Source organism: Podarcis bocagei (genome assembly GCF_964188305.1).
Source record: "Podarcis bocagei genome assembly, chromosome: 5".
In the NCBI taxonomy this organism is placed as follows: domain Eukaryota; kingdom Metazoa; phylum Chordata; class Lepidosauria; order Squamata; family Lacertidae; genus Podarcis; species Podarcis bocagei.
This window is the reverse complement of record NC_138129.1, coordinates 78,652,552-78,672,096: the sequence shown is the minus strand read 5'-3', so window position 1 is coordinate 78,672,096 and position 19,545 is coordinate 78,652,552. Positions and strand designations below refer to the sequence as shown.

At 39.6% G+C, this 19,545-nt stretch overlaps 1 protein-coding gene across 5 annotated transcripts in view; it reads left to right on the top strand.

Moving 5' to 3' along the window:
• Positions 1-19,545, top strand: part of SLC44A3 (solute carrier family 44 member 3) — a 98,375-nt gene that overhangs the window by 21,383 nt on the left and 57,447 nt on the right. Inside the window, exons 1-3 of one of the 5 annotated variants that reach the window (XM_081194027.1) lie at positions 6,131-6,383; positions 8,195-8,279; positions 11,942-12,004. The exons of 1 other annotated variant lie outside the window; for it this stretch is intronic. In XM_081194027.1, coding sequence (XP_081050153.1) covers positions 8,262-8,279; positions 11,942-12,004 — 81 coding nt within the window. In that variant the 5' untranslated portion in view covers positions 6,131-6,383; positions 8,195-8,261. Of the gene's footprint in view, positions 1-6,130; positions 6,384-8,194; positions 8,350-10,194; positions 12,005-19,545 lie in introns of those variants that run through there. 3 more of the 5 variants (XM_081194030.1, XM_081194029.1, XM_081194032.1) reach the window with 3 other exon arrangements.

Here is a 19,545-nt window from a genome sequence, read left to right as displayed (position 1 = left end):
CACCTCTTGCCCTCCCTGCCCTATTGCCTTCTAAAACAAATGGTTAATCTTAAATTTTTATCTTAAACATATGTCAAGGATCTTGAGTTTCACATCAACATTGAAAGATATCCTTCATTTGAAGGTTGCTAAACAAATGTCTGACAGCTAATATATCCGGACAGCATTTGATGGCGTCTTCCTGTCTGGCAGGGGGGGCTAAACTGCTGGCTGACTTAATTCCAGGATAAATACAACTCTTCTAGCATTTGTTAAATCCTTTGCATAATTACATTTAAGCCAATATATTTAAGCTAATATATTTCATACATTATCATAGGTAACCTTTTAAAAGAATAAGGCCTTTTTAAAGTAGAGAGAGAAAGAAAAAAAAGAACTCAGTTTAAAGAACTCAGTTTAAAACAGTTTCAGAAGAAACCTCTTCAGTTTACATCCCCCCCTTCTCCAGCCAGCTGCTTTTCCCATTAGCTCTTCCTCAAACTCTCTCAGTTTAAGAAAGATACAGCTTTAAAAAGACTTCCCAAAAAATCCTCTCTTTCTCTGTCAGCTAGATGCTTCTCCCCATTTGCCTCTGGCCTTAGAAAATACAGCTCAAGGTTTAAGAGAGGCCCATGGTATCATTTTACTATTTACTCATTCCTAATCATGTTTATCTCTGCCTTTTTTATCTTCTATAACATGTAGGGTCAGTGTTCTTACTCAGTCTGTAATTTCAGCTTTTACGACTTTGAGAATTGCTTTCTGCTATCAATCAAAAGGGGCCCCTTTGTCTAGGAAAACATTACCAGTGTTTTCTTAAGCAGCTAGCCTTCTTGCCTGGCATGAAACATTTGAAAATCTACTTTTGAAAATCTAAGCCCTCTTTAATATACAAGTCCTGATCAAACATTAATAAAATGCAGGCTTATGCCTGATGCCTCAAAAACGCCTAGGATTGCCATAGTGTTTAGGATTAGCCTCTGTGACCATAACACTTATTAGAAAATTAAGTTCCATTGGGACACTTAATTTTGAATCAGTGTGCTTATGATTGCACAGTTGTGCCAACATAATGAATCATGCAAGTGAGAATGTATCTTCAAGAGCTCTCCATTTGAAAGATAAACAGAGTAAAAATGTCAAGTTTGTTTGTTCCTGCTGCTCCCTGCAGATCCACTTCAAACCTTCATTTTTCACAGACGAAAAGCAAACAGAATTTGTCCTCTTCACTGGTTTCAACATGATCAAATGTTCTTTTGGAAGCCTGGAGTCCTTTCACATTTGGGGTGGGGGGCTTCTTTGCAGAGGTAGCTCTGTTTGATGTAGCAAGTAAATGAAAACAAATGGCAGCCAGTGAGAAAAACATTTCCCCTGCATGATTTTAAAACTCCCTTTAAAGTCCATTCCTATGATCTGCTGCATTTCCTGCACAAAGTCTTGGGCATAGGGCTCTCAAGGACTTTTGACCTTTTGCTCCAGCACTGAGCAATGGCTCCCTGTACACTCTCTCTCTCTCTCTCTCTCTCTCTCTCTCTCTCTCTCTCTCTCTCACACACACACACACACACACACACAGCGTGCACAGGTGTACTATGCACTTCTTTGCATATAACTTTTTACGCATACGGCTTTCGAAGAATGGATCCAGTCAAGTGTACAAAGAGAGAAAGCAGCTACTGTGAGCCCCCCTTTCCTTTCTGGTATTGAGATAGGTAGATTATATCATTTCTGATATTGAGATAAGTAGATTATACCTCCTTACCCTATTCCATTCAGCATGACAGTTTAATGCTTTAACAAACTGGTGTTATAGCTCTTTACTAGATCACTGCCCCACACCCGGCAGCCTCTCAAGCTTTACCTTACAGTGTTTACTACAGTACTTGTTAGAAATACTAGTCATACTTAAGAGTATTAGCCCATGTTTCTTTCTGTAGTACAGCTGGAACGTCAATTTTTTTTGCAGTTTTCCAGTATAATTATGCTGTGTTCAGAGAACCTGTATAGTTCTAGGCAACCAAGGAAGCTAATTAGGGTGCTGTTTTATAGATTTTTGAAGGTGTTAGAAAGTGTATTGATTCAGAGGAACAATTAAAAAATCTATATCATAGAGTATGCATGCATTAAAAAATGATGCATGGAATCACAAAAGAGTAAAGAAACAAACCCTGTTTTGCTGGACCACTGGATTATTTCAAATAAGTCAGCAAAACATGTTTTCTTCCAAGAAACATGGGTCATAAATGTCATGATGAGTAGAATTCCTGGGGGGCTGGATTGACCCCCCTATGTTGGGATGTCTGGACTTTTTAAATATGGTAATGGGCTGCGAAATGTTTGGGACTACAGGGGCTCTCAATTTTGGAGGGCCCTTGAAACATGCTTTTAAATTCTACATGGAAAGCAGCGACAAATACGGAAAAGGGTCTGATCTGTCGAGAAGGGTTAAAAACATTGTCAAGTTGGAGCTACCACGAGCAAGAGACATTGTCAAGCTGGAGTTACCACGAGCAGGAGATAAGGGAAATTACAGCTACAAATATGAAGAAGAGCCGCGGAAGGGCCATGGAAGTGACTTGAGGGCCTCGGACATAAGGCTACCAGGTTAATGGGCTAGTCTGATGAGAATAAGGACTGACAAAACCCGGAACCAGGAGGAAGGGACGTTGGAAAAAAATTGGATTTGTTTGTACCTTTCTTTTTTTTCTTATTACTAGAATGCTTTATAAAGTTGATGAATGATAGAAAAAATGTTGGAAGAAATTACCTGGCTTTAGCAAAGATGCTTAAAGAATTATGAAAGAATATTATGATTATAAGAAGCTGGTAAGGTTAAGACTTAAGTTTTAAATTTTAAGGTTTATTCTATTATAGAAAGATAAGATCAAAATTGGACAGGAAAATTGGCTTCCAGGTGGAAAAGTCAAAATTAGAAACAGAACTGTTAGAACCCAATACTAAGAACTTGTCAAGAATGTATAACTTGGTGTTGAAATGGAATACACAAGATGAAACAGTGAAATCAGCTATGATAAAGTGGGCACAAGATATTGGTCATAACATTATGTTTGCTGACTGGGAACAGTTGTGGACCACCGGTATGAAATTTACGGCATGTAATGCCTTAAAGGAAAATATTATGAAAATGATTTATAGGTGGTACATGACTCCAGTCAAGCTTGCAAAAATTTACCACTTGTCTGATAATAAATGTTGGAAATGTAAAGAAACTGAAGGTACTTTTTTTCACCTTTGGTGGACATGCCCAAAGATTAAGGCTTTCTGGGAAATGATATATAATGAAATGAAAAAGGTATTTAAATATGCCTTCCTTAAGAAACCAGAGGCCTTTCTCTTGGGCATTGTCGGCCAATTGGTGCCAAAGAAAGACAGAACATCTTTATGTATGCTACAACAGCAGCAAGAATACTCATCGCAAAGTATTGGAAGACACAGGATCTACCCACCTTGGAAGAATGGCAGGTGAAGGACTACATGGGACTGGCAGAAATGACTGGCAGAATCCGAGACCAGGGAAAGGGGACGGCGGAAGAAGATTGGAAGAAATTCAAGAACTATTTTAAGAAACATTGTAAAATTAATGAGTGTTAGAACGATGCGGTTTTAGAAATTAAATGGATTACAGCTGTAAAGATTAAGTTAAAAGAAAAGAAAGGTTAATAATTATATAAAAGTAAGGGTGAGGATTTGCTGAACTGAATATTTGAAATTGGAATGCAGAAAGGGAAGGTATGAGGAGGTCGGGGAAGTAAGTTTTAAGAAAATAAGGATTTGAAATTATGCTTGTTTTTTCTTGTATGTGTGTTTGTTTGAATTGTTGTGTTTATATAATTTGTGAAAATTTAATAAATATTTTATTAAAAAAAACAAAATAGTCTAGGGTAATGTAATGACAGAATTTTATGAAACATGGAATGGAAAGGATTTGCTGGGATAATTAATAACTAGGATACAAAGGAAGGGAGGAGGAGGAAGTCTAAGAAAGAAGGCTATGACAGTTAAGGGTCTGAAAACAATGAATTTGTTTTTAAATGTTTTTAAAGGTTAGGGTTTTTTGTATTTTTGTCACTTTTTTGTTTTCTTTTTATTGAATTTTTTTCTTCTTTTTTCTTCTTTTTTACACGGTGGGAAGGGGTTTGCTTTTTTCTTTTTCTTTTTACTCTGTTAATTATTTTTATTCTTTGTATTCCCTTTTGATTCTACTTTGTTTTTCTTTTTGTAATATATTGAAAACTTTAATAAATATCTTATTAAAAAAAAAAGAATTCCTTTGTAGAAGTATTTACCAATCTGATAGCAATTCTGCAGTGGTAGCTGTCATAGTTTTTATGAATGAGACCTCTTTTTTCCTGTAACAGTAGACATCCTATTTTGACTTCGAAAAGGGAAAGGGATGTGACTTTAAACCACTCCATTCACTACATCACTGTGGCTCTCATATGTTCTAAATTACTCTTCCTAAGCATAATGAATAAATAGTGTATATATGTAATTAGAGTTTTAAAAAGTTATAGTAAAAGAAGCAATGACCTTGAACAAAAAATGCAGCAGTTCAGCTGAACTGTACAGTATATGCATTGATTTATAGTCATAGTAATCTGTCCACACCTGTGCTTCTGCTCCCACTACATGCTAACTGTGGATTGGTATAATTCAATTTCCACACCTATTTTGACACTACTGTTGTTCATGTCTTTCCTGCCCATAAATGAGTGTATGTTCGTCAGGTACTTGGTGGTGGTGGTGGTGGTGGTGTGTGTGTGTAAAATATACAACACTACTTTCTGTTTTTAAGTTCTGTAGCAATTGCTGAACAGTCTTTTTTTTAAGCATAGAAAATCTGTCACCGAGTAGCAAATGCAAGGCATAAGCTACACAGAGCTCTTGATGTAGCCCAACAGAAATTTAGTTGTGCCATCTTTTCTAAGAGTTAAAACAAGCTAGTCTCAGAAAAAGTTCTCTGTAACATGAAAGCCTGGAAGTTTCCTCTTCAACAGAGGTTGGTCTAGAAATACATATTTATTAAATACCTGTTACTTCCTTGGGCATTAACAAGATAACGTATTTATCAGAGGATGTTTTCCTTACAGAGATGCTTCCAGAGTCAGGCAGGTATTCATTGTAGGATGAGTGTTCTTCATGTATAGAAAATGCCAACTTGTATTTTAATTTCTCCTTTATTTAATTCTGATTTACTCTTTCTGGAGGAAATCCAATAAATAAATAAAAAATGTTGCCAGTGTCCCATTTGCAATATCTGAACAGCTCATTTATAATATTAAGGAATCGTCTGGAAGCACACTATATTTCAAGTGACATCCTGAATCTTCTCTAGGAATTATATATCTATACCTGATATTAAAGCACTCTGCAGTTAATGGAGATTTTCATAAAATACAAATATCAGTGTTTACTGTTGCTTAGTAATGGCATTTGGAGTGTGGGAAGTATCAGTGACAGAACAATGCTGAAACCAGCTGTATCAAAACTAATCTCAGATTGATGAATCAGATAGCACCTCAATTATGTGCTAGATAAGAGAGATTTTATTTGCTTGTATCACAATGATACATGAACTCTGAGACTCTTTGAGGAGTACGCACGTCACTAGAAAAAGTCTGCGAGCTTTTGGCGTTAGTAACATCAAACACTACCAGGAAAATGATTGTTGCTTAATGAAACATTAAACAAGTGCTCACAGTTTCACTGGGAAAATGGCTCTGCCATTAGCCAAAGATTGTAACAGGCTTCAGTTTCAGATATAGCTCTTGTTCAATATGCTTGCACAAAGAAGCTCTTCAGATAATCTTTAGGTTTAATAGACTCATATTGCCAGACCCAGTTCATGTGCTATTTTTTAATAAGTGATGAAATCCTTTGTTATCTGTGGATGAAGCTAATCTTCTCTAGCAGTTGAGAGGAGCATGTTAGAAAGATTGGCGCACCTGATCAGGCAGGTAATGCCATGGTGCAGCAAGTGCCCTTCTACAGCTGAGCAAGTTCAGGGACTTGCAAAGTCTTTTTTAAAAAAGATATTAGGGTGTTCCTTGGCACACCCAGCATTCCTCCTACACATGCCTGTGCACCTGAAAGACAGCAAAGGCAGCAAAGCACCTGGTTCACCAGCACACTCTTCTTCTTTCTGGCAAAGAGCTGTTGTGGGTGAATATTCAGTAGCTGGGGTGCTGCTGCCCTACCTTGTCTCATATTAAAAAACTAGCCTGAACCACTAATCTCCACAGTAGCAGGACTTCTAGCTAAAACACTGAGTTAAATAGTAGCAATCTGTTTCCACAGGTGCTGATGTGGGAGAGACTCTTGCATCTGTATGCACCTATGCATCTGTATGAACTTACGATATCTGGGTTTGAGGACTGAAGAAGGTATTGGTTTATAGAAAGTGGAATTGTTGGGTGCTTTCTTGGAGTGGATGTTTTGAATAATTTTCTATATATAGCTGACAGGCCAAGAATCTTTTTTTCTCTTCCTTTCCTTCTTCCCTCTTTCTTCTTTTTCCCATCCCCTTTTTCTATGCCTCCTCTAGGTTTGTGTTTTTATTTTGATTAGTTTCTTTTATTTTTTATTTTTAAAATTTGATATTAACCTTTGTATATTTTATTTCAAACTTTAATAAAATTTATTGGGGGGGAAATGAAACCCGGGATAATTACTGTTAATCAGTGCAGTGTACATAGTGCTGAGTTAGAGGTATCACGTGTCTGCCTTGGTATATAGCAGCTTCCAATAGTCAATGCATTTAGGACTTCTGGTGCTAATGTGACATTTTATTGGTTTATCAACCGTTCCATTTTTGACATGCTTATGTACTTTTCCACATATTTGCAGTCACTAAATTAGTTTCCTGCAACATTTTGTTGTGGGGCTCCACACATTTGCTTACCAAAATTAGTACAAATTTGTTTTGTCCTAAATGCTTCCAGATATCCCAAGAAGGGGAAAGATTCCATTCAGACACCAACTGTTGGTTGTTAGCTGAAAGCATGTGCCTATATGAGACAATTGTTGTTTGTAAGGTTAGATTCCCACTCCCCTCACAATTAGCAGTGAAATTTAGAAGCAGCCTTATCTTTGCAGGTTTTTTCCACATTATGATAATCCAATATATATTTTCATCATGATGTTAAATTCATTCACAGTCAAACCTTGGTTGTCAAACTTAATCCATTCCAGAAGCCAGTTCGGCTTCCAAAAGGTTCAAGAACCGGAGCATTTGCTTCCGGGTTTTCATCGTTCTGGAGCCGAAATGTTCCAAAACTGAGGCATTCGGGAGCCAAGGTTTGACTAGATACCACTTCTGCATAATTGTGGAATTGTGTACAGTGGCATTTTCATTGTCTTGTCTCTTCCTGGTACATTAAACACATCTGGTAAAGCTGACTTATCGCAAAAAATGAAAAAGAAAAAAAAGCTGAAGCAGTGATGACACCATGGGTGCTGAAAGCATTTCCTCTTTCTGTTTCTTACTATGCAAATTTTGAAACTAAATGACAGCCCTGACCTTCCTGTGGTGGTTACAGTATCTGATAAAATGTTGCCTCTTTTTTCTAGTAGGATTTGTGAAAAGGCAAACCTACATGCAATGCATACACAAATATGCCTTAAGACAGGCATCCCCAAACTCAGCCCTCCAGATGTTTTGGGACTACAATTCCCACCATCCCTGACCACTGGTCCTGTTAGCTAGGGATGATAGGAGTTGTACTGCCAAAACATCTGGAGGGCCGAGTTTGGGGATGCCTGCCTTAAGAATTATTTAAGCCCAGGCTTCTATAATAGCCACTCAAACTGTGGTCAGCAAGAATTGCCTCCAAGCAACCAGATGGGAAAACTTTTACAAGCACAAAATAGGAAGTTTTGTTTCTTATTTTCAGGTTGTTGATGGGCCCATAAATGACCAACATGGGTTAACATGTTTTTGTGGATTTGCTAGCAAGGTTGCTTTGATTCTGCATCTCCAGTTTCTTTAATACAATTTAAAGCAAGCATTGCGTGGTTTTGAATAAAGAGAAGTTTGTATTCCAAAGCCAAAAATTCTGCTTGAGATTTTTGTATAGCATGGTGGTTTTTTTGGCAGGCTTATCAGATCAAACCAACAGTCTATGTAAATACGTTTGTTGATACTAGTTCAATACAGAAAGGAAAAAGGCATAATTTATCTCTTTTGTTTTTATAGTGGGGTTTTTAAAAAACAACAACAACTGATTCTCTATTGGCAGCTTCTTCACTTGGAATGCAATCTTATGAACGTCCACACAGAAGTAAGTTCTATTGAGTTCAACAGGGCAATCTTCTAAAGAAATGTGTATAGGACTGCAGCTTGGACTGAGGGTGCAATGCTACATTATTTTTTTTTTTTATAAAATTTTTATTTGGTTTTCTGGTTTTATAAAGACAAAACATACACAAAGAAAAGACAAAAGACAAAAACATGTATAAAATCAGCAAATCCCCGTTTCATAAACTTGTTCCCTGACTTCCCCCCACCTCCCCTCGTGCATCCCAGTTTCAAGATTATATCAGCAAGTTGGTATTTCTCCTCTTAACAATCTTATTCATCTTGTTACCTTTTTTATAATAAAAATTAATTTTCCTAAGTTGGACTTAAGTTCTCTTCCATCGATTTTCATTTTATCTTAATTAAGAGTCATATTAACCAAACCTAGAAGTCTTAAGAGTTTTTAAGAGTCTCTTCTTCCCTCCCTCCCATCCCCGGTTTTTGTCCCTTCCCAATAAAGATCCAGATTCGAGATTCTCAGCCTGGGTTCCTCACGTCCGAGGCTTTCAAATCCCTTTCAGTCCCTCTCCGCCTGTCCTGTTGGTAGTCCTTTATGTCAGTCGTCAGGTCTGGGAAAAGCTCTTTCACCATCAAAGTGTATCCTCTTCCCACAAGGGGGTTCAAAAGTAACTGCTGGAGAATTTCCACAAAGCCTATCTCTTCACAATCAAAGTCCAAACGGAGGCCCCAATCGTATTTCTTTATTTTAGTTTTCTGTATTCCATTTTGTCCCGGGACCTCCTCCTTCTTCTTCTGTGTCTTTCGCAGAGTTGTAGTAGATATGTTCCCAGCATTTCCTTGCTTATGTTCCGCAGATGTCAGCTTTTGGTTGTTGCTTCCCAGGATTACTTCTTCTTTTTCTTGTTGTTTAGTCTCTTCCAGCTCTGTAGGTATTGTTTCCCATTCAGCTGTGGATTCTTTCTCATTGAGGTCCTCAATACTAAGAGCAGAGTTGCCTGTTCCCAAGGTCATAGTCTCAAGTTGTTTATTCATGGCCAAGCTCTGTTCTTGTAAAATTCCCACCAATTGAAACATCCTTTCGATTTCCACTAGTAACTTTCCTTCCACAGCCATTGTATCCATTGTAGTTTCACAGAATTCCCCCTAGGGGGAATCTGGTTACTTATTAGCCTTTTCACCAACAATCCTTTAACTGATTATTATTACTTTGTTTCCAACAGTTTTAGCTCAATTATAACTCGTCTTAGACCAGAGGGATCTTAGATGATAAATTTTCCACTTTAAATCGGCCGTTTGACAGCTTTGACAGCTGTCAAACTCCGCAGCTCTTACACAGGCACCAAGGCAGGACGTTCCCGGGCCCGGGAGGGGGGGTTGTTTAAAACAAAAAGAGGGTTCCCAAAACTCCACTCTCCAACCCAAAATTTCCCTTAGTTAAATCTCGGAAGTTAATGTCCTTTTTAACTCACCCCACCAGGGGTAGGCTCTCCAGCTTAGCTCTTGCGCCGTTGCTTAGATCGTCTGCAAGGGGGGGGTGCGGACTTCCTTTTAGACACCCCCCGCTCGTCTCCAATTCAAGGTAGAATTTTTATAAAGTCCCAATCCGTCTTACTCACGGGCGATTCTTTCAGTCCAAATTTTCAAGGAAGGAAGTCAGCGCTCTCTGGTTATGGCTCGCGGCTTCGCTCCACCGAGGTAGCGATCGACTCTCAGTGCCACGCCACCCCCGTATCCCCTCCGCAGCCTTTAAAAAGGCTCTTTGCGAATCAGGGGGGGCGCTTAAGGCACCCGCCGAGTCTTCAGTCTGCAGGCTTCCGCGCCTGCGGTTTTTAAGGGTCCCCGCGTCGCCGGCGCGGCAAAGACCCATCCTCAGTGGAGCCGATTCCCTCCGGAGCTCGGAGGGAATCCGCCATTTCCAGATCGCGTCAACCCGGAAGTCGCAATGCTACATTAGGCATTGGGCCAGCTATGGGACTATAGGGAATGATTTAAGTGCTGCTCTACTGATGGAGGGCGAAGCTCGCTAATACGGTAGTGCTAATGTCACCACAGCACCCATGATACACCCATGAAAAAGTGTGACAAATATTCAGAAATGCTCTCTAGTCTCTGCTACCTTTTTCTTGATGACACACGAGGCCCTTCTTCATGTACCCCTCAACAAGAGGTTTGGAGGGTGGCAACACAAGAATAGGCCATTTCTGCAGTGGCTCCCTATTTGTGGAATGCTCTCTCCTGAGAGGCTTGCCTGGTGCAATTGTTAAATATCTTTAGGCACCATGTAAAAACTTTTTCCTATAACTAGGCCTTTGGTTTTAACTATCTGTGGCCTTTTAAAAATGGGTAGAATGTTTTTAATGTTGTTCTCTTTCCTCTTGGTTGTAATGTATCTATGTTGGGTGTATTGTTTATTTGATTAGTTATCAATCACTTTGGCATGCCCTGGGCAAGATAAAGCAACTAACAACTTATAATCATCATCATCATAATCACAAATAAGCCACATGCAACCTCATCCAAGGAGTTGTGCAGGAAAAAAATTACAGAGACTTCCCCATAAATATGACATTTTGCTGGTTTCTGAAAACCAGGTAACCATGTGTCCTGGAAAATAGTAGAATCAGAATTGCTAACTTGCAGAGTGACATCATAAATAACTGTAATACTATGTGTAAGCTGTTGTACTTGTAAAAACCACAGTGTATCTGTATTTCCAGAATAAAGCTTAGCCTTAAACAATATACTGTAACCAGTGGACCAAAAGAATGTGTCCAGCCCGCCTTCATACGCATGCCATTGTCATTGTTTTTCTGGGAAGTGAGACTCATGCTATTTTCAGTCGGGACATTTTTTTTTATTAGCAGCAGTAGTTTATTAGACCCATTGGGTTTCATTTGAAAAAGGATTCATGCTTAATTAATTAAACATACACTGCACAAACACATTGCCCTGGTGTTCCCTCTCTTTGTGAATTTCGCAGATTTCCCCAATGCTATTTTTGTTTTATTTTTTATTTTTTAATGCAATGGCAATTTAGTCAACCACTGTCATCATCAACATTTGATCTTAATTGTATGCTAACTGGATACTCCTGAAATGTGTACTTACTTTAACTCCTGTCTTATTGATCCACTGTTGTGGTGATTATCTTAGCTATTAAACATTGTTAACATCAGTGCTATTTTTCTAGAAAAAGAGGTGCTGGAGGCCACATGAACTTCTCCCTTGTCCTATTAGAATAGCTATGGCACCCACTTGAGAGGTGCTAGAGCTGAGCTCTGGCTGAAAAAAACGCCCTGGTTAACATTCATTGTTTTATTGTTAATCTTTCTCTCACTTTTTTGCCCCTGTAACTTAGCCAAATGCACACAGAAGCGCAGTCATTATCTTATGTCTTAATGTGGATCTATGATATTTATGAATGTAACAAAAATGGGCTTGTATTTTGTGAGTGTTAACATGTGAGTCTGATGCATATATATTTTTGTAATAACATTATTAGAACTGGTACCAAGAATCAGACTATACATCCCTACTCCAAAATGTCTTTTGAGTGGTTGGTAGAACATTTCTGAGGGAACCCTTACTGACATCCATTTGAGTGGCATCCAAGTATCTATGTGCTGTCAGTTCTTTATTGAGTCCACAGCTAATTGCTGAACTCTCCTTGCCACCCATCTTCAGGGGATAAAGTCTGGTTGTGTGTTCCAGTGTCATGCTACCTCCATTCTGGCCACACAGCAAGAGGTAAGTAACCAGCTCTTCTTGCAGCACTGACCCCTTTTTCATAAATGGGGTGCAAAGAAGAGTGAGTGCTGGATATGATGTCTGAAATGAAGACCATTCAACAAAAAATATGAACTTTGGGGCAAACCCACCATGGATAAAACCAAGCGTCCATTTCTTTGAAGCCTTTCACTGGAAAGATGTAGCAACTTCACGGGAAGGCTTGTTGATAAAGCCAAGAGAAACACAGATAAAGAAGCATTATTCAAAGCTTTAAATCAGTGATGACTGACTGTAAACTCGGACTATTTTATAATATCTTGTTGACTTAAATCCTTCTGGCTCCATAGATGGGGGCATTTTAGACGTGTTTCTTTTAGTTCCCTTTCTTTTTCTCAATCATTATTTGTCTTTATAATTGCTATAAAAATCCCAGTAAATACCTTTGAATCCCCAAGCTCATACTTAGTTTTGAGAGTTCATATATCTCATCTGCAGAGAAATGTGTCATATTTGGACTCTAGGTTGATTCTCTCTCCCTCTCTCCCTCTCTTATTGTGTTCCATGTTACTAACTTTGCAGATACACAAGTATTAATCCCAGCTACAGGAAAACTTAATCACATTTCATGAAATTATGTCTACAGCCAAGTTTATTTCGTACTTGTCTGTTTCCTGTTCAAGTTCAATTTCTCATATTGATGTCTATTGCCAGCAAGGGGTGATGAGAATTATGTCATAAATGGGCATACCCAGGTGTCAGAAAGTGAGCAACTTCATCCAAGTGTAATTAAAAATTCCCCAGGTCCAAGAGCAACGCCACACAGCTGGGAATCGGGCAGGGTGGGGGGAGTTTCCAATGGTGCCAAAGGGGGTCTTTTGGCTCTTTGCCACACTTGGCGGTGACAGCGATCTCTATTCTGGTCATGGTGAAGGAGTGAAAAGACAAGTCTCCACTGCCTATATGCTGCCTTCCCTGTAACTATTAGGTTCCCCATGCCTGTAATTAGCTAAGGAATAGCAAGATACACAGCTGCATGCTATGTATTGTCTTAGGGATGCAGGCGGCACTGTGGTCTAAACCGCCAAGCTTCTTGGGCTTGCCAATCGGAAGGTTGGCGGTTTGAATCCGCATGACGGGGTGAGCTCCCATTGCTCTGTTCCAGCTTTTGCCAACCTAGCAGTTCAAAAGCATACCAGTGCAAGTAGATAAACAGGTACCGCTGTGGTAGGAAGGCAAACGGCATTTCTGTGCGCTCTTGCTTCCGTCACAGTGTTCTGTTGTGCCAGAAGTGGTTTAGTCATGTTGGCCACACGACCCGGAAAGCTGTCTGCAGACAAACACCAGCTCCCTCAGCCTAAAGCGAGATGAGTGCCGCACCCCATAGTCACTTTTAACTGGACTTAACTTTGACTGGACTTTACTTTTGCCATACCTTTATTGTCTTATTCGGCCCTGAAGACAGATAACCAGCAACAAGGACTTCCACAGCTGTCTTGTGTCAGAGATATTATTGTGCACTGTTGTCTTGTGAAATGGTTCAGCGGGTGTCCAAATAACACATCACAGCAGTTAAATCATCCACAAAGCCCTATTTTTGAATACTTCACGCCAGTCTTGAAATCTTTTATTTGATTGTTAACCCTAACTGAATATTATGAGTCACTACACCAAAGCTGCTGGAACCATCAAATTTATGACAATAATAATAAAACCTTAGAATCAGTACAAAGGATCAGTGTCCCATTTCAATATTTTCAGCAATGAAAAGCAAACAATCTTGGTCAACCTTTCTTTTACAAATCAAAATCCCTTGACTGTCAATAATTCTGGAAGGGTTTTCCCGCCTTCCCAACAATGCTCAGGTTTTATTTTTTTTTGCAATGTAACACCAGTTTCGCTTTAGTTAATTCATTCAAAGTGATATTTCTATTATTGCCTTTTAAGGAATTTCATAATATGTGTCTGGAACTAAAACCAAATCACCTTTGGAACTGTAGTGGTGCATGAGTCAAACATCTAGGGAAATAAGTACTGTTGGTTATTTGTATTAAATGTTGGATGAAGCAACACAGTCTGTCAGAGCAAATGGGGGTTTGGGCATCATTATCTCCCTTGAACTTTTTTTTAGGCAAGCATATAATAAATTTCAGCTGGAAAAAAAACCCTGACATAATTTCCTCTATTTCTGATCCAAAGCCCACCCCACTCAGTCCATTCCCTCCAATACAAATCCAGATTAGGTAATCAAAGCAAAAATTGCCAAAGATTTTGGGCTTTGCCAAAAAACAAAAGGAAAACCCCAAATATTATAATATATACGCTTATATGGAAATGACATGCCATTACAATGAAGTCACAAGAAGTAAGAAATTTAATAACAAGATACATTTGGTTGCCATAAATTTTCTCAGCAGAAAGCTCATGAAAATTACATAATTGTTATGTTTGTTCTCTGCAGGATCACCCACATGAATTTTCCATTCTTAAAGTAGTACAATATGTTGATTTATCATAAACTGGAAGTTTGTTATTAGAAGGCATTGTCCTGGGTGTCGTCCAGCGCTGCTAGTGTTGATTTAAGTAACAGCTCTTTTTTTCCGGTGAAAAAGATGCCAAACATAATCTGAAGAAAGAAACATTTAAATACGCATGCAAACTATTCTTGAACCTAGTAAAGATGAAATACTTGGCTTTTGATGAGTTTAATCCCACTAAATCTAGCTAACATTAGCTGTCATAGCAATCCAGACCCAATATCTGCCATGATGAGCAAGTTTGGAATAGGTGGATGTTGGGCTATCCAAGATGATCTGGGGCTCTACGAGGGCTGCGCTAGCATAACTCTATCATGACTCAGCCAGAGATACACTAATTCAACTCCTTTAACCCATCTGAGCCTGGGCTATGCTGTTTTAGTCAGTGGAACTTAAGCCAAGGGGATTTACACCAGAAAAGGGATGTTCTAGGTGTGTGGTGGGGCAAAGATAGAATTATTCTAAACCTCTTCCTGCTCAGTCACATGACCTGGTGGCCTGGTGGAACTTAAGCCAGCAAGAAAGGTAGTATAACTCAAACTCTTTTTTAAAGGCTTGTTTTCTCCGCCAGGCTCAGGCAGGCTCAGCCAGGAGTAGCCCCACTCCTGAACAGAGGTAACTCAAGCCAGTGTAAATTTCACCAGTTTAGGATTGCTCTGTAAGGCTGCAATTTTATACATTCTTTTTCCGACAGTAAGTCACATGAAACTCAATGGAGATTACTTTTGAGTAGACCTGTAGGGCATCAGACTTGGTGCAACTATGTTTAGATAGCTTGGGGTCCATTTCAAACTGTTTCATATCCCAGGACGTGATTCCTTTCCTGGCTCAGCTATGGAACAGGACTAATAGGCAGGTTACTGAAGACACAGTGTAGTATATGTTCTACACCAGTGATGGCCAAACTTGGACTACAGTTCCCACTGGTCCTGTTAGCTAGGGATGATGGGAGGGCCAAGTTTGGCCATCACTGCTCTACACAAAAAAAAAATGGCGTTAGGAATGTTAATTTCTTCCCCCTTTGTTATTCTCTCTGTTATCCTTTTTAGTCAAATCTAGAAAGGACCAGCAGTTTCAGTCCTGGAGTCCATAAAAGACAGATGATCCATCAACTGAGAGAAAATGAGATTGCTTGCTGTGGATGGTTGGACTTTGTTATAGGATCATAGCATGGGAGTGTTTTTGGATGGGATGCCCAGGGGTCAGCAATAGCCAGAATTTAACATATACATCTAATTTTCTGCTTGCTATTCCCCTTCCTGGACAGAGGGACCAACAGACTGTCATCTGTACTTTTCTAAGCTCTTGGACTGACTAAAGCAATGTGGTTTGCATGAAGACAGTTTAAAAATTACAGTCATTGCAAAATAAGACTGCTTGTCTCCTGAGAGAAGCCATAAGGAGATGATAGCAATGACTGCCAGAAAATTTCTAGGCTCTGCTTGTTACTTCCTTCTAACTCTTTCTTCCCACTCTTCACCCCAGAGACTGACAGCAAAGGGATAGCTGTCAGCTGGGCTGTGTACACACTCCTGTTTACTCTCCACCCAGAGCACTCCTGCTGCTGGTTTGTCCATATTTATCAAATAGTTTCTTGAGAAATACTGCATTTTGATGCATTTGCTTCATAACAGCTCCATCTGATTAAAAAACAAACAAAAGTAAACTACATGAAGACATACCACACCCACCCTCCCCCTCACCGACTGGTGTGGACAGACAGCAGGGAACTTGGAGATGTATTCAGCTGTACTGATATGTACAAAGGCATACAAATGTGTTTTGAAATGCAGCAGTTTTAACTCAGCTTGTTGCGTTTTAACTCAGCAATGAGTTTTAACTCCAGATGGGCAACACAGTCAGATGGGCGGGATACAAATAAATTGTTGTTGTTGTTGTTGTTGTTGCTGGAAATGGTCACAAACCCACAATATCATGAGTACTTGTAGAACACTCAAAACATATTGTCTTCCAGACTTTCTTTTCTCTTGTGCAAAAATGTACTACAGTCAACCCTCAGTTGTTGAACTGCTCCGTTTTCAAACGTTTTGGTTCCCGACCACCGAAAACCCAGAAGTAAATGCTCTGGTTTTAAAACATTTTTCAGAAGCCGAATGTCCCACGCGGCTTCCACTTGAGTGCAAGAAGCTTTTGCAACCAATCAGAAGCCGTGCCTTGGAAGCTGAGCATTTCAGAAGCTGAACGGGCTTCCGGAACAGATTATGTTCGACAACCGAGGTTTGACTGTACAACACATGACCAGTACCTCACATGTTGATTTATCAATATGCATTATTTCATGTTAATCCTCTCAATCATTCAGATTAGCCTGAGAGATATTGACTTGCCCAAGTCACTCTCCCTGATGAGCAGAGACCTGAAACTTGCAGTCTACAGTTGAAACCCATCACACTATTGACTCCAGAATCTTTTGACTGTGTGTTTAAAGATTTCTGCATGAGGCAGCAATATTCTTGGGAGGTTAAAAAAACACCAAAAACCTTAATAGTTTTTAATCAGAAATATTTTTAGAACTAAGGAGTTTATTTATAACTCTGGCTGAGCAGAGAATGATAGTGTCTTGGAGTATGAGTCTACCTTGTATTAAGGGGGGAAAGCTGGCTGATGGAAATTTGCACATCTGGAGGTCATCATACTCTATGCTATCCAAACCACACCTCCTCAAACCACATGCTGAATGGAACACATTGTCCTGAGAATTTTTCTCTACAGAGGATAGTCCTCTCTGTCACTGCTGGATAGAAGTCTGAGGGGGCGATTCACTCACAACAGCAGGACTGCAGTAGAGTAGGAAGCTTGTGAATCACTCCCTTGCAATGCAAAAGTAACCAGATCAGGCTGGCTTACTAAAACACTATCCATGAACCTTTTATTTCAGAGTTATCCATGAGGTAATTCTTGTCTGTAAATCACCTTGGTGATTTTTATATTGAAGGGCAATATAAAAAATTGATAAGAAGGAGAAACAAACCAACAAACAAGCAGATCTCATAAGTTTTAATTCTGTTTAATTTTATTCTTTAGTTATTTAGACCACTTGTACAGGGGCAGATTTAGGCCTGTGTGAGCAGTGCACATGCACTGAGTTTAGGGGGCACTATCTCAAAGCCCAGTAAGCGAGGCGCTGGGCCATGGGAAGGAGGTGGGAGATCTTGTCCCCCTCGCAGAACCGTCCAGATTGCGCCCCCTAGCCATGGACAAATTAACTCTTCTTTCTGCCTCTCCTCCAACTTTCCCCTCCACCCATTCAATTCCTCACGCACTTCACCTTGCAATTTTTTCACAGAAAATCCAATATTTAATTTATTAATTCTTAATAAAAGCTTTCAGCAAAGAAAATGACATTGTGATATCATTTGACATGTTTTTTTATGTAATTCAGTTGTAAAACAATACACAGATAGGCCTAAATGAAACATACAAACAATATCATGCTGATTTGTTCCGCAATGATAACTTTACATTATAATACTGTATGATGTAAAATGGCATTGCTTTTGCAATATCTGTGTAATTTGGTTGATATAAAGTAAGAAAACTATTATTAGTATTATTCACAAGTCACAAGTTACAAGTTCTTATTCACAAGAGTTGTTATTTGAATTCTTTTTTTAAAGTTAGGCCAACTCTAGCTTTAAATAGCAATCTCCTCAATGAAATCTGATGTGATTAGAACTTTATTTTTCTTGCTTTAATAGAAGAAAACTCAGTAATAATTTCATCAAAGTCTGTTATTGATGGTAGTTCATACTTGATGGACAAGATCACGGGATTTGTTAGTCTGGTTTCATTCATACTTGATCTTAAGTAGTTTCTATGAGTTTTGATTTATTGAAACTATGTTCACAAGATGCTACACTTACTGGCATAGTGAGAAATATTCTCAGTGCTATTTCGATATTGGATGGGTGGGTGCCAGCCTAGCCAAAACCGCTGCTACCAGAGTGACTCCACCTCCACCGGAGCAAAGTGGGGCTGTGCTGTCCACCTGCCCAGGGGGGAGTCTGGCTGGCCAATGTGGCCCTTGGTTCATGCCCCCAACAAGCTGGCTTGTATGCACATACAAAAGACATGTTCAAAAGACCTGATCAGCAGGTGCAATTTTACACTTTGCAAGTCTGCAGTCATCTTCACAAAATGTCTGTGTCTTCCATGGTGTGTTAAGAGTCAGCAGCCCTGTGGACAGCAGAAAGATGTTGCAGGAGACAGTGATAGGGTGGACCATTTGCTGCCACAGAACGAATCTTTCAGAAGTAATAGTGTTTGCCCTCATGCTCACCTCTGCACTGGTAGAAGCTGGGTGAGGCTAGGGGAAGTTATTAAATTGGATGCACACCAGGCCCCTTCATTCCAACAGAGCAAGACTGCTCCTGTCCTGCCTTCCCCACTCAGCTTCTTGGCTTGTGCTACTACCTTAATTGCTACCTGCTAGCCTACGTAATAGTGACAGATAGCACCAGTAAGTAATGATATATGTGGACCTGGAATAACCTACCTCCTTTCATTGCTTCTAGGTCCGCCACTAGAGCAGGGCAGGAAAATCTGTTGCCTTCTAAATGTTGTTGGATTCCAACTTCCATCCACCCCAGCCATAATGGCCAATAGTCAGGGTTGTTGGGAGCCAGAGTCCACAACAATTAGAGGGTCACAGATTCCCCAGCCCTGTGGCAGAAACATGAGAGGTGTCAGTTCACATGAACAGGGCCTGACTTTGTTCACCAAGGTGATGCCTACAGTGAGACATGTATATACCTACACCATGGCACGTTTGTCCTGTATATGATTCCATCAAAATTTTGGACATTGTTCTGTGGCTGCTTTAATGTTCCTTTGCTATTGCATGTGTTAGTGAGCTGAAGGGATATAATCTGTGTTCTGCTTCCTAGATTCTGTATGTTCTGGAGTGCCTAAAAGTACAAACCTAATTTGTGTGCTTGTTTGATAATTGGGGTAGGCTGGCTGGCTTCCTTCCTTAATAACTCAGAGTGTGTGAGTGAGAGTGAG